Source organism: Humulus lupulus, chromosome 2 (genome assembly GCF_963169125.1).
Source record: "Humulus lupulus chromosome 2, drHumLupu1.1, whole genome shotgun sequence".
NCBI classification, from domain to species: Eukaryota; Viridiplantae; Streptophyta; class Magnoliopsida; order Rosales; family Cannabaceae; genus Humulus; species Humulus lupulus.
Genome location: NC_084794.1, coordinates 232,298,013 through 232,314,119, shown reverse-complemented (window position 1 = coordinate 232,314,119; position 16,107 = coordinate 232,298,013). Strand labels below are relative to the sequence as shown.

The window sequence follows — 16,107 nt, the reverse complement described above, 5'->3', positions numbered from 1 at the left end:
AGCGCCCGCTTCCTCCTTATGAGGGGCACCTTGTCCTCCTCGTCCTCATCCTCTCCTTCCCCCGCGGCCTCCTCCTCGGGGATGGGCCTCATCTCGCGAGCTGGGGGAAGCCCCCGGGGCCTCGTCAGGGCCAAAGTCTAGCCTGGAGAGATCAGTTTGCATGCCAACATCGTCTCGTCTGTCACGAGCTGGCGATAGTCTTTTTCACTGGGGGGCAAACCCGCCAGTGTCTCGTACTGACTCCCGAGGATCACAGACTTGTCTGTCCTCGTGAAAATGGCTGCAAAATTGTTCTAAGTCAGAAACTGATAAAGGGAAGCTAACCAATACTTAACTTACGAGCTAAGAGTAAAAGGCACTTACGAGGATGATTGAAGTAATGAAGTTCGCAGTTGCGAAACCCCTTGGACATAAAGAACTGGTCTTTGAAGTCGTTGGGATGGCTGGGCAGCTCGATGATCGCAGCCGTGTTTGGAAAGCGGGTCAAGTAGTAGAACCCGTCGCCTCGCCCCCGCTGCTCCGGACTGGCCTTGAGGTAGAAAAAATACAAGATATCCGCCGGAGTGGGGACCTCCCATTCCTGTTTCAGGAACAGATATCTCAACCCCGCCAACAAACGGTAAGAGTTGGGGGGGAGCTGGAAGCGAGCCAACTTCACGTAGTTGAGGAAGTCGGCGAAGTATTGGTCCAGCGGGAGGAAGGCCCCAGCCTTGAAGTGCTTGTCACTCCAAGCCGCGTATTCCTCGTCGAGCGGCGCGCAGCTCCGCTCACCTTCAAGGGGAGGTCGGGCGATCAGGGCGCCCCTCCCCAGCTCGATGTTGTGGGAGAGGAATATTTTATCACTCTCCCCTGGTCGGTGATCTTCGAGACGATCCTCTCGGCCTCGAAAAAAGCATCGGGCGCCACCTTGAGCTCCTGCTCCACGGCCGGCCCAAAGACGAGGATTGGGGAGTCTGTCATCACCTCCTTTCCTTTGGATTGTTGGGAGGACGAGCTGCTTGCGTTCTTCTTGGGTCCCATCTGATCGCCTAGCGAACAAAAGAAGTAATTTTAGAAAAGGCGACCTAAACATAAGAAAGGATCTAAAGAGAAGTGTTTCCTTTGCACGCCCTTATAAGCTATAAAGGGCCCACCCATATATATATATATATATATATATATATCTAATACCTATAAACATACATATCACATTCTCATATAATCATAATCATGCATGCCACATAATCATGCATTTAACCAATTATACATACATACAAACCAATTATGCCTTCTCGACACACTAATCAAGGCCCTAAGCCTTATTAGCGATTTTGGGTTGTTACATCCCTTCTTCCTGTCCTCCCTTGGTTCCGTTGGCCCTCCTTTTATAGGTCAAGCTGCTTGCTAGAGAAGCTAAAATGAAACATGTAACTTGCAAGAAAAGGCTAGAATGCAACATGTAGCTTGCAGGAGAAGGCTAAAATGCCACACGTGTTATCTGCCAGAGCTTGTTCGTTTCTATAAGTTTCCTTCATGACATTCTTGTAATAAAAGCTATGAATCCTGGGCATTCTCATTGTTGCACAATTCCCTTTTTAACCCTATCTATTATTTTGCGCTTCAACAAGTATTCAAGGAAAAGTTATGGGGTGAGAACTTTAGTATTTGCAGTACATAATTTGTAAACTGTATTTTCATTGACATACGCTTGTTAGTTTTATGGAAATTAAGCTAATAGTTATGAATGATTCCTAAATTATTTTTGCAACATCATTTTTTTTTCTTTTATGCAAATTAGGTTGATTGCAAGGCATATATAAGTAACATTTATATTTCTATGAGAGTGGGGTAGTCTGATAAATGATTGCTTTTATTGCTCGTTATAATATGCAGGGTGGTTCTAAATTGTGCTTTTCTTTGTTTGTATAATAATTATCATAACAGAGAATTAGGTTCATTCTCTAGTTGTCCATTCAGTTCATATATGTTTTTACTTTTCTAATGGAACAATTTATTTTTTACGTGATTAAATGACTTTTTTTTTCAATGTGTAGATTTTTATAATGAGATTGTCTTTCTTTGAAGCAAAAAAAAACATCATTTGTAATTTTGGTCTTTTATAATCAAATAATGTATTTTCCTAACTTTGTAGATGATAGAATTCTAATTTTGTAAAACTATCTTGTAATATGATTTTGGAAGCCTAAACTAGACTAAATATTATATTTCGATTTAAGTGTTTAATAAACATTTATTTATATTATCTTCTTTGGCTCCAACGAAAAAAATGTTTCATAAAATTATATAAACGACATTAATTAAATAAAACTTTTATAAAATTCTTCCAATAATGTAAAAAAAAAAAATCTAAGATTATAAGTATAAAATAGTGTTATTCAACATGTTATATATAATACAGAAAATGTGTTATTGTAGAGTACGCTTTAGCACTACTTCATAAGTGGTAAAATGTGTTATATAAACTATTACAAGTAACATAACACTTATCCATTTAGCAAAATAACACAAAACAAATGTTATCGAAAACTATACAATAATATTTCTCTATAACTATGGAAAAGTGTTATGCAAATTGCTCCGATGTACGATAACACTGTTTTCCTTAACACACCGAATAATTTTTTGGTATGTAATTAATAATACTTTCTTGGTCTTATTGAAAGCAATTTTTCTTGTAGTACCTTTTGTTGACCCTTGATTTGGTCAATGATACGGAGTCAAGTAAAACGATAAAAACAAGATGAAATCAATACAAAAGGATAAACGACACCAAATATTTATAGTGGTTCGGCCCCAGAAAATGGTAATAACCTACGTCCACTTAGCGTTCTTATTAATGTAGAATCTCAAAAACTATGATCAATGAACTAGGGTTCACGAGTTTCACCAGCCTCGGGATGAATACAATTTTGGCGAATAAAAACTCTATAATTCTCTCTCTCAAAGTCCAAAAAATCCCATCTCTTGAGCCCTTTGAGTCTTATTTATAGGCTCAAGGAGTTCTACATGGGCCGATGGTCCTTAATTACATTTAATACAGGCATATCTAAATAAAAATGGAAATCACATTTTATTACATAAATGTGAAATTACATATATATAGAAAATATCTGAAATACTGCGACCAGACTGGTCGCTCATAAAATATGTCGTATGCTGAGTGAACTCTCTTCTGGTCGATGGTCGAACAGATCGTACTCACTTAAACGGTCACATGTATCCCACGTGCTTGTTAATTCTGCCACGTCATCAGGTAAATCTTTTTTGGGTAAACACCTTCACGTTATGATATGTGTGTATATTTTTGAGTAATTTATGGTAACTGGTTACCCCTCTTATGGCAGAATGTTACTCCTCTCAGCGTTACTGGTTAACCCTCCTGAAATATGTTCTTTAGCCTAGATCTATGTTTTTTTTACATAACTGTGAAATATCAATCAAGTAATTTGTTATCTTACCCATACTTTGAAAAAAACGTACAACCTAAAAAAAAGGAAAAACAATGTTTATAATAAATAAATAAAATAATAAATACAATTCATATTAAAAAAAAAATTGCAAAACAACCAAAGAAAAATTGAATATAAAAATAGTTGTATAAAATTAATTAGAAAATTCAATTAAGCTAAAAAAATAATAATTAAATTACAAAAATACCTTCAAACTTAATAAAACTTGATTAAGAGTAAAACGATTACATAAACCAACTTTTATATAAAAAAAAAATGGGAAACTAAACCCATAAAACTGAAAATTCTTAAAAAAAAAAAGTCATAGAATAACATTTTTTATTTTGAAAAAAGTCATATTTTTGTAAACTTTATTAAAAAAGTCCCATATAAAATGTAATCTCCTCATGGTTTTAAAAGAAAAAACTTTATATATCATTGATCCTCAAGAAATTAAGCTTATAAATAAAATAATAAATAATGGTGGTACCAATAAAGGTGCAACTTTTTTTTTAATGAAAAAAGTCATAGAAATTAAATTTTGATGATTATTATCACCGTAAATGCCATCTTCTACGTCTTAAACATATGTTCTTGATACTAGGTGGTGGTGGCATGGTGATAACTAGAGTGAAGAACTTATTATGACTCTTCTTTTAGCTATTTAATAATTGCGTTTTATTAGTCGCTGTGAGGTTGAATTTTTTTTTTTTTTTGGAAGGGAAGGTTGAAATATTACTTCTCTTTCTTTGTTAGACTTTAGTATTACTAGTAGACTTCCTAGATGTCCATGAAAAAAACATAGGCCATTTTTTTTTTTTTATCTCAAATGTAGTACGAGTAAATTTTTTAAAATGACGATGTATTAGGGTATGAAAATACCACTAATTCCCTTCTACTTTTTTTAGAAATATCAATGTATAAATATATTGGATTTTTTTTTGGTAGGGGCTAAAAAAGAAGCGCATTGGTGCACTATTTTTTGTGTTTTTCTACCGCGAACAGTTTTTGGGGTGATTATTTTTGTTATGATCGTGTTTATTCTAATTATTTAGAGCATCTTGCAAATATATTTAAGAAAATTTTGAATAATTTACAGTGTCGAAAATAAAGTTCAAATAGATTGTTGCATGTGTGACTAGTTTTTTTTATGCGTGTGAAAAACAATATATTTGAACCTAGTTTTCGATACTGTAAAATTTTCTAAACAATTACAATATGCTCTAAATAACTACAATATACATAGTCATATAAAAAATTGAGCTGAAAAATATTTACGGTAAAGGAACACAAAAGAGTAGTCTCTACCATAGAAATACCATATATATACATATCATCTTCATTTCTAACTATATATCATCAGAAAATTTCTTAAATTGCAATTTCCTGGGGAATACCACTACTTCTTGCATAGATTGATGAGCATCAATATTTGAGTAGAGAATGTTATGATTCTTTTAAAAGCCCTTTACAAATATAGCTCTCCTTAATATGATGATAGAACATGTGTGATAGCATCATATATAGTGGAAAATCATTCTGTTGAGTATGAATTCATTTATAGTGGAATTACACAGGAAGTCCACTTCACAATCACAAGAGAGTATAGCACTAATACCATTCTCATTTTCACCAATCAAAATACACCCCCTTTAAATTTTTAGTCATACAATTACAAATTTAAATTTATTCCCCCCAAAAAGAAAGTCCTTTTCAAACAAACAAAAACAACCAAGAAAACCCAAGAGAAATAGAATATTGAGCAATTCAAGAGGTATTATTATTATTATTATTATTACTGTGTTCAATTTTTTGAATGGACTCCCTAAGGCGTTGCTGAATGGATGGCCTGGAGGGGGACAAAACGATGTCGTTCCAAACAAAACCAGGGCGAAATATGGGGGTGGGATCGGCATAGAGCTGGTGAATTGAATCAGCATTGGAGTTCAAGCTTTTTATGGTACTCAAACATTCGATTTCTTCTGAGTCAACTAGCAGCTTCTGTTGTCCTTCCTTCCATCCTATTAGCTGCAAATTTTTAAATTACACATCTCAGTTTACTTTCCCAAAATATCATAAATATATATATATAATATATATATAATCTCTTCACATACTAATTCTTTTTTATAACTCTTTATAAAATAGTTTTTCGAGCGACACCTTATATTGAATTTACTCAATATTCTGTCCAAAAAGTAGCAGTGTATTATAAAATGACATTAAAAAAATCTATCTTATCCTACTTTTAATTTTAGTTTTTAATAAATCTTATCAATTAAATATTGATTAGGGGATAGGTACAAAGTTTTGTGGGGTACGTTATTTTAGCAGCCGATAACACATCATTACATCAACTAAGTAAATTAGTGGGATCGATAGACTAAGCCTATTGAGAATATATTTTTTTCTTATCACTTTAGCTATATAATTCAAGTAAAATCTTTCTCATATTTCCTTTCAAACGAAAAGGAATATTGTCGTTAAGGAGCACCAAATTTGGAATTGGACTACACAACTAAAAATAGTAATGTTATAATATATATTTGTAAATATTATATTGGTGCACAATTCTCATCTTCTAATAGTTATATTTTAATTTGTGAAAATATACATTTTTTATGTTATTATACAAGGATGCTAGACAAGCTAATCTCAACAAAAGAATGCAACTAAAAATGACATTCTTTTGATAATCATATTAAAAATAACTTTCTACACAAAGTGTCAAGTGTTTTCAACTGAGTGTAACCTTCTATATAAAAGAATTGTTAAAACAAAATTATTTTGCCTAATATCTTATTTTATATTTACAAAATATAAATTCATTCATATCACATATTTTTTTGTAATGATATATATGCACTCAAATATTACATACAATGACATGACACTACTTTTTAAAATAATAAATCTTGTTTCAACCAATCACACTTTTTAAAACAATAGTCTCAATATCAATTAATCACATTTATCTAAACTATTTATCATTATTTTTGTTTTAAATTATTGAACATCAATTATATATATGTAAAGATTTAAAATTTGTTTTAAAAAAAATACATATTTTAATTATTGGTGTTGGACACATGTTGAACAATATTTATATTTTGTTAAGTAGTCATTCATCTTAGAAATATAATCAGATATGTAGATCTTAGTCTAGTTGGTTAAATATATTTTATAGTCAACAAATTTAAATTCAGACACCTATGTAGGGAAAGTAAATTGTTAGGTGGATTTCACACTTATATTATTGTGGTACTTGCCCTTTAGCATTTTCCTCATGTGCTTTGAATTTAGGGTTTAGAATTTAATATTTTTTGTCCTGCATTCATTAATTACCTTTGGTGGCCCTCCCATGGAATTGGTAGAGTAAAGCCTGGCATTATCCACAAGATTGCAATATCTTGGAAATGCACTGGCAAATCTTTTGTGGGACGTCAACTGTGAATTAACCCTCACTGCCCTTCCAATCATTATAGCTCTCCTGTTCATTAATTTCCAATAATAAATCAAAATTAATTAATCTTATATTTAAGTAGTAATCTTATCTCAATTTTACCTTATTCCTCTAACAACAGCCAAATAAGGGTCACAAACCACCCCAACCAACTCAATTCTGTAGGGCTTTCTATTGGATACACCTTCATCACCATCTTGTTCATTGTCGTTTATTTGTTCCCAATAGTTTTCATTTACGGTGCCATCTTCGGCCACTTTGTAGCCAACCCCCATACGGTACCGGAACTTGTGAACATTCCTAGCCATGGCCACCGTCTGCTCCACAAACGGCTCCCACGAAAGGGTCCCATCCATTATCACGTCACGCCCTTCGTTCAATGCCGTCACTAGCAGCGACGACGCTGCATCCGTAGACGATTGGTGCACCTATATATATACATATAAATATATATTTGTTATTATCTACTATGTGATAAGACTATACTTTTTTATTATTATTATTTACATTATTTTAGACAGCTACATTTGTATTTGGACGCACGTGAGAAACGATTACGACAATATACAGATTGCAATGTTTAAATTCACCAGCCAATAAGGTAGAGCTAAATTATAATAGTAGTTTAATTATTATTACTACTAAAATATATTATGATTTATGATGATTCGTATCGGATATCATTCCACATGGGCGCTAACAAGTGGCGGTATTGCCTTTACTAATAAAAAAAATTATTAAATTGAGTAGGTTGATTGTAGCAATTTTTCAGTATCTTGTTACGTCTCTTTTTTTTTAATTAAATAATTTATTTTTTATTTTTGTTTATTTCTGTGGCAAATCCAAGATTTTGTTGTCCAAAAGTCAATAAGATTATAAATATATAAATAATATAACAAAATATTAAAATCATGTATAAAAAATATATTAATAAGATTAGTATGAACATATTTGTAAAACTTTATAATATACAAAAGAATAAATAAAATATATATTTTTAAAATGTGAGACTTAATGCAAGTCTATCCTATAAACAATGAACTAGTTATTTCTACCCCTAAAAAAAACTAGTTATTTATACAATTATTTTTTTGATCCTTCAAATATATGCTAAACAAATATTTTGTGTTTTTTAACACCATCTATAATATGATATGAAGTCAAGCAAAATAGATCAAAAATATTAAAATAATATATTCGTAACTAAATTAGAAAGTATATATATATATATGGATGGATGGTATATAATCACATATAAATTAGTTTAAGTATTTGTTGTTATTTTAAGGGCTCTGTAGATATATGTGTAGCTAAAAAAAATTATTTGATACCAATTCTGCGGTTTGGAGTAAGTCGTTGTGATGACCCATGGAACTAAGGGCTCTGTAGATAACATCGGTCTCTTTAAAGGCATCTGCCTCAACCACCACCGCATTGCTTGCAGCTCCCGACCAAAAAGAGCTGCATTATTATTAATATTTACAATAATTATTAAAATATGTACATGTTTACAATAATTTATATCTCTATTTATTATAAATATTGGTATTATTAGAATGCAGTGTGATATATGGTTTGTTTGGCAAGGCCTCCACTTTATTCTCTCTTCCTTAGGAAGATTCTAAAAAATTACTTCTTTTAAAATAACTTTATAAAGCTAATAGTAAAAATTACATTAGAAACCAAACCAACTTTACAGCTTCAAGAGCCTAATAATGACTTCAATAAGTCCAACCAGCCCCTACAATGTCTGAGAGGCGGGCTTAGCTGTAACGCAAAAGTGTTTTTTTTTTCCTGGAGTTTCTCATAGCATAATACTCATAATATCATGCGTATCAATTAGTAGGTTAATTAATAGAATATAATATAATGAAAATCTAATCCAGCTAACTCATTGCATACCCCCTACCAAAATATCATTTTTTTTTTTAATTTTGAGGTGAAATTCAATCAAAACATGGCTTCCCATAATCATCACAATAAATTTTTATAATTGTACACATTTATTAAAATATGTGTATTTTGTCCATATTCTATCATATATTTAAAATTTGTATTCTTAATAATTATATATAGTGTGTCTAAATTCCTCAAATGCTCATATTTGAAATAAAAAGTTATTAAATGTTATAAATAAACTTTTAAGCAGGCATACATGTAGTAAATAAATTATTTTTATAAATAATGTTTGAATTATTTTATTTATATATATTTTGCAAACACGTAAGGAATAATTTGCCAAAACATCTTTATCATATATAATATTGACATATTACTTACTCTTTCAGAATGTCCTTAAGGACGGTACTCTTGCCAGCTCCCATGCCGCCTCCCATGAGGAGGAGCACGGGACTCCGCTCACTGAGGGCGGCTGGCACCATGATATCCGTACATCCTCCAATGGCTTTCATTTCTTCCACCAACGTAGAGAACAACCTAGTTACCTTTAGGTCTCTTGTTACTCTCTCAAACCTTTGTTTCCTATTGCAAATATACCATAAATTACAAATTAGATTCAATTTACCACCTTGTTTTAATATATATAGAGAGTGACACAATTTCATGTTTTTAGAATTCCTTATTGATGAAACCCCACCATATAACACATAAATGTGTATTGCACCCAATGTGATAATATAGTAATTAAATAACCCATGTGTCATGTGGGAAATTACCAAATACATGTGTCAGGTTATGTGTATATAATAATGTAAAAATGAAGGAATTTTGACGCTAATTACTTTAATAATGATAAATCCTACAATAATAAAGACATTTGAAGCACTTATTGTGTGACCGTACTAACTTTATAAGCGGTAATGTGTTTCCATCATCACTTATAATTAATCATATATATATTTATATTTATGCATCAATTATCGGGAATAATAAATGTCACACTCTAATTATTAGAGGAAAAATTAATGAATATAAACTAAATTGATTTACCGCGTTGCTCCCAAAACGAAGTCCTTGAGCTTTGTTTTCGTTTGGGACTCACTAAAACACTGCCATAGAAACATATAATTATAAATTAATTTCTAGTATATAAAGAAATTAATCCGTACAAACACACATACGGATATTATTCCCTTTCTCACTGTGTTAAGTGGGAGTGAGACAAAGCTAGTGTGTGACTTAAAATCTCTTGGTTTGACATATATCGATTTTTTTTTTGGGTAAAATTGGAAGTATAATAATTATAAATAATAAAGATTATAAATTTGTGTTAAAAAAAGTTTATTCTAAGATTAGACATCAATTAGAACATATATATGTGTGTGTTTTATGCAACGAAAAATGAAGGGTAGCAAAAATATATAGTAAGTACCTGGCTAATGATAAGTGAAGCTTGGGACCAATGAAAAGCAAAATAAGTGAGAATACACCTTTCGAACTCTTCCAGCAACATTACATACAGAGAATCCACTTCTTCTTCTGTACCAAAATACTCATATATGCTTTGCTCACATCCTTTGGGTTTTCTCAAATACTCCATAGCCAATTTGCATAGCTCAACACACTCATTTGCATTCTCAAATCCCAGCTGCCTAGCTGCACACACAAACACACATCAATTATATATTTAATATTTATATTAGTTGTACAAAATATATATACTTACCGACGTAATGGGAGAATTTTTCAAGTTGTTGAAGACGGCCAGACTCGGTTCTCTCTAACCGAGGAATGAAGTCTTCGCCACCGAGCGACGGCGGCTGCTCGGACAACTTTCTCCTGCCGAAACGGGCGGCTGCCACCCTAGCCATCGCATAACCGAAGAATGAGGCCGCGAAAATTTGTACCACTTTTCCATCTACTTAAAGAAAAACAACAACACAGATCTGAATATTATTTTGATTATATATAAGGAGAAATTAAGATATATCTATTAATCTATTATATATGTATATGTGCTGTGTTGATATATATATGTATTGAAAATAGAGATGAGAAGAGCAGTTTTGGGGGTTTACCTAGCTGAGACATAAGAACACAGGAGTAGAAACTAAGGTAGACGAAAGAAGCAGTTGGGAGAAATTCAAAGAGAAATAAATTAAGATGAGAGAGACAGAGAGAAAAAAAAAAAGATGACCTTTTCTTTTGAATGAAATGTCTATAGCTCTTTTTGCAGAGATAAATCATAACAATGTCATTTTAAAATAAAAATAAAAACAAATTAAAAAGAAAAAAATGTCTTTCAAAAAACAAAAAGAAAAAATATATTTTAATGGAACGCTAGCAAAAGTTGCAGTGGTCAACTGATTTTTATCACCACTTCCTTGTTTATATAACATTAGTAGGTTGAACCTAATTATGTCGTGATGCACGATAGATTAATATGTATATTTATATAATATTTTCGGCAATAAAACTTTAACTTATTAATTTATCTTATTTAATTAAAGAGAATCGGAGTAATTCTTTTTTACATTCTTTGTTGTATTTTCTTTGGTAAATAATTGACAAATAGATATTATTATAATATTTTTATATTTTAAAATTATTATTAAAATTCACAAAAAAAATAAGGAAAAAATCTGTGGTCGGGTGTTAAAAACGTCCCCACCCGTGGGAACCTTTTTTTGTAACCTGATTGGGTATTATATTGATGGGAACTTGGTAATAAAATAGGCATGGGTGTATTGGGTATTATTTTTTCTCATCCCATCTTAATAAAATAAAAATCTAACAACATTATTTGATTTTTTTTTTTGCCTATCTCCCGTCTCCCGTGAGCTCCTCCACCCCATCTCCCACAGTGAGCTCCTCCACCCCATCTCCGGTGTTCGCCTACCTAAAACTCCTCCCATGTTCGTCACACGCGAGCCAAGCTCCTCCATTTGTCGAAGATCTGAGCAAGTTTCGAAGCTGTACATCCCTGGTTAGTATGAAATTTTTTGTTTGCATATACTGCAGTTCTGTATTGGAGGGTTGTGTTTAGGGTGTATGAAATTGGGGATTAATTATATTTTATTGTTAATGGATATTTTCCCCTAAAATCCCATAAACCCAATTCTGATTTCCCTTCCAAATTCAAAATTTCAGAAACTGAGAGATGGGAAATGCCCCAAAATGTCTCTATATTAACAATGTTTTTCTTTAACTTTTTTTGAGCTTCTATTAAGGAAAATAATACTCAATCTCAGGGAACGGTGGGAGGTATTTAATGGAAAAAAAACAAATAATTATAATATAAAAATAGATATATTTTTTATAAAAAATAATAGTGTACTGAAACGGAGAGAAAATGTTAGGTTGGTTGGATTTGGCAGGCAAAGGATTGACACTCTAATAAGTCTTAATTATTGGATATATTTTTCCTTTGTAACTGAATTCTCTTATAGCCACTCAGTCTCTTTCAACTTCACTATCCAAAAATTTTGTCTTCATTTTAGTAAATGTTTTAGTGAATATGTTTGATTTTTTGTAGTTGATAGATAGTCCTATAATTGGATGAAAGTTGTTATTTTGTTTGAAATTGTACTTGATTTACTTGTCGATGAAAGGCTCAGTGACTTGAACTGTCCTTTTCTGGAGAAAAATAAGGTTGTTTAAGCAAGAACATGTTTAAGCAAGAGTTGTCCTTTTGTAGTGTTTTTTTTATGAAATTGTCATTGGAGCAAGGGGCAATTTGATTCCAACCGCATTTTCGATTAACCTTGGAACTGAGCTGTTGTATGGCTATTCTGTTTGCATAACCTTGGTAAAACTTGAAACTCGTGTGTTTGAAAATATAAGCATAAATAATTTGCACTGTTATAAATCTTGATTGTTTATGACTTTGCATTGTTATAAAACTGATCAAGTATAATATATGTTATTTGTTAGGCTTTATTGGTTTCATTTGAGCTTATCATTTTGTATAAGTTTTTTCCTTGGATTTAATTTCTTTGGAGATAATTTTAATGGAGATTTAGTGGGTTGTAGAAGTCTTTGCATATGCAATGCTTTTAAATTCCCTAACATTATAGGTTATGGTGTGTATTGGTTTGCCACATATTTCACTTTGTTTGTTGAAATTGTAAATCTTGCTGTGGTACTTTGACATGGTTTGGATAATTTAGAAAGACTTAAGTAGTTAATGTTCATGGAATATTGGCTGACCCTTTGTACTTGGTATTGTATTAGGTGGTATGGATAAAAATAAGTTGTGTGATATTCTATCGGGGTTGATTTCCCACGAGTGTGAAGCACAGGAATTGAAGCGAGCGATATCATATTTAAGACATGATGTTTCTCAGCTCCGTTTGAATGAGCTTAGACAATATGAGCAAAGTAATTCATTTGATCTTTTGTTCGAGGACGCATGTGGCTTGATGAATGATTTTAATAGTTTGACTAAGAAATTTCGAAATAGAAATTTGTTTTGTGATGTTAATATAGAGAATGGGGATTCAGAGTTTGGAGGGGCTCATTTAGTTGATTTAAATGTAAAAGAATGTGAGGTGGAGTTGCAAGACATTGGTGGAGTGGATTCCAATGCAAAACATGGAGATGCAGAGTTGAAACATGATTCGTTAAGTGGTTTGAATGTGGAAGATGGGAAAGGGCAATTGGAAGTCATTGGGCGGGTGGATTTGAAACTAGAAAATGGAGAGGGAGTGTTTCATGATGATGGGTTAGGATGTTCGAATGTAGACATTTGTCCTTTGAATGCAGAAGTTGGGGTAGAGCAGTTGGAAGTCGTCGGTTTGGTTGATTTGAAAGGAGAAAATGGAGACATATTTGTAGGGCAGTTGGAAGACATTGGCGTGGTTGATTTGACGCTAAAAGATGCAGAGGGAGAGTTGGATCAAGATCTGTTACAGAATAAAAAGATGGAAGATCCCCCATTGATTGGTCAATGTAATTTGTTAAGTGATGGAAACTGTAGGGATGGAGATGGAATTGATATAGTTGATTTGGAGAAGAATACTTGCAACAATAGTTGTTATTTTAAAAATGGTGAGGTAGTTTGTGGAGAATCTAGTCAACTGATTGGTGAGGAATGTGTTGTAGAAGGAGATGGGTTGTCTTCACATTTTGTGACTTTAATTAATTTGATTAGTGCCAGTGAACAGTGTCGCAAAGGTGAATTTTCCAATTCTGAATATCAAGTAATGTTGCACTTTAAAGAGGAGAAGGAGTTGGTCTTTAAGTTTGGTGGATCTGGATTTGATTGTAATATTTTTGATGTAGAAGAAAGAGAATTTCAGAACCTATCTTGTGAGGTTGTTTATATTTTCACATTTATTATGTATTTTTAATAAATTTATTATTTGTAACTTTTTATTTATTTTGATTGGAGATGAAGTTAGTATCTAATATAACGCAGGAAAGTGTTAAGGAGAGTGTATTTCCACCCTCTATTCTGAATCGTAGTAGTTGGGCTAATTTGCACGATCTCAATAATGAGGAGAAAGTTTTGATGGAGTATGTGATGGACCATACAAAGCCGGCAGAGTAATTATATAAATATCAGTTAATTTATAATTTTTGTAGTTGGAGTATTAATTTGTAGAGTTTTAAGCTTATCTTCTAAACTTCTATTTACAGTGAGATTGTTTTCCTTGGTGAGAAAGTTGTTGGTAGGAGGAGAGATTTCCTAACATTGTCAAAAAAGCAACTTGTGAGCGCTAGAGTATGTCCTTATATTGTTTTGGATTTCTGATTGTATTTTATATTAAATGATGTGAAGAAGATTGTGGTATGCTAACTCTTTAAAGTGTTTGAAGGTTGTGAATTGCTTAGTTGAGATTTTATCTTCAACGGAGTTAGGTGAGCGTGGGAACAAGATTATATTTTGTTGGATACTGACATATTTATCGGTTTGTTTTTGTATATTCTTTTTGTGGTTAATATGTGTGTAGATTTATTTGGATGAATGTGTTAATAATGTATTTGTACTTTAAACGTGGTAGCAGCGACCCGATCCTTTATCTTGCTTTAGTATTATTGATGGTGGAAAATGGCGTGCTTGGTGTGGAGAACTTGCTGACTGTGAGAAGGTAATGTTGGAGACCTTTAAATGAAAATGATTTATCAGATTATGTAAGTCCATATTTTTTTTGCTATATGGTTATAGGTTTATGCCTCAATCCTTGCAAAAAGACACTGGTTCCTAGCAGTATTTAACTTGGCGTTGAAGAAAGTGGATGTTTATGACAATTTTGAAATTCCTTCTTTTCACCTTGGGTTCTGTATAATTAACACAATGGTTGGTGCTATCATGTTTGTTTTGTTGAAATTTTTGTTTGATGATTTAATTATAATATAAATGATATTTTAGCAAAATGTGTCTTGTAATGTGTTGGTTGTTTGGGTCATTAGTTGCGGTCGATGGATAATGCATTCTGTGAATCAGTGAAGAGTGTACACACAAGTGATTGGGCTTTCGCCGACTTTGATGTAGCAGAACCTTCGTCCCATCATAAGAAGTGCGCAGATTATGACTGCGGTGTGTACGTAATGAAGATGCTGCTGCAAGAGTATGTGGATGGAATTTTAGGTGGAAGAGGAGACGATGTCGTTGCCGACTTGGACTGGAGATGTACTTGGGCAGGACCAACCAATGTTAGTTATATTGTAGTACATGGTTTAAATTGCTTTTGAATGTTACATGTGTATCATATTTTGATTTCTATTTTTATTCGTGGAACTTGTGCAGGTACCTAGGGAGATTGATAGGCTACTTATTGGTGCAAGAATCCTCACATCTGGGGTGAACAAAGTAAGAGATAATATGTTTCAGAAAGCTGTTAAGATGCAAGATAGAATGGAAGGTTGAGTAGATGGAACCTATGTGGGTGGAGGAATGGTTTTTTATTTTGTTTAGTAAAAAGCCATTGTGAAGTTATAAGATATTGGACAATTTTGTGGTAGATATGAAAGGTTATAAGGTGATGAATTTACATTAGTTGAACTATGTGATGAAGTTGGGCATATTAAGGTGTCTACAATATAATTGTGTTTAATTTTTTGGGTTGCAGATTTTGATATCATGGTTTTGGAGAACGTCTATGTTTATCAAGTTTAGTTTAGTTATAATTTTTTATATGCCGAGCATACCATATACTAATGTAATGGAAAATAAATTTGGAAATTAATTGTGTGCAAAGTAATTAGGATCCAAATTCAAATTTGGTCATATGGAATGGAAATATTGAGTTGTGTAGAATTTTTTTTGACAAAGATGAGGACCATCTTAGAAAG

The 16,107-nt window shown here is 32.4% G+C and overlaps 2 protein-coding genes across 2 annotated transcripts; one reads left to right on the top strand and one right to left on the bottom strand.

The window, feature by feature from the left end:
* Positions 1-4,973: 4,973 nt before the first annotated feature.
* Positions 4,974-11,037, bottom strand: LOC133819048 (calmodulin calcium-dependent NAD kinase-like). Its single transcript, XM_062252203.1, has 9 exons — positions 10,890-11,037; positions 10,538-10,729; positions 10,244-10,467; positions 9,862-9,920; positions 9,193-9,393; positions 8,244-8,373; positions 7,015-7,340; positions 6,795-6,939; positions 4,974-5,477 (listed from the first exon to the last, which is right to left on the bottom strand). Exons 1-9 carry the CDS (start codon positions 10,900-10,902, stop codon positions 5,217-5,219), a joined length of 1,551 nt encoding a protein of 516 aa, XP_062108187.1. The 5' UTR covers positions 10,903-11,037; the 3' UTR covers positions 4,974-5,216.
* A 117-nt stretch (positions 11,038-11,154) lies between these two features.
* On the top strand, positions 11,155-15,886 carry LOC133819049 (uncharacterized). Its single transcript, XM_062252204.1, has 5 exons — positions 11,155-11,797; positions 13,045-14,903; positions 14,981-15,112; positions 15,226-15,468; positions 15,563-15,886. Exons 1-2 carry the CDS (start codon positions 11,725-11,727, stop codon positions 14,160-14,162), a joined length of 1,191 nt encoding a protein of 396 aa, XP_062108188.1. The 5' UTR covers positions 11,155-11,724; the 3' UTR covers positions 14,163-14,903; positions 14,981-15,112; positions 15,226-15,468; positions 15,563-15,886.
* The last annotated feature ends 221 nt before the right edge of the window (positions 15,887-16,107 follow it).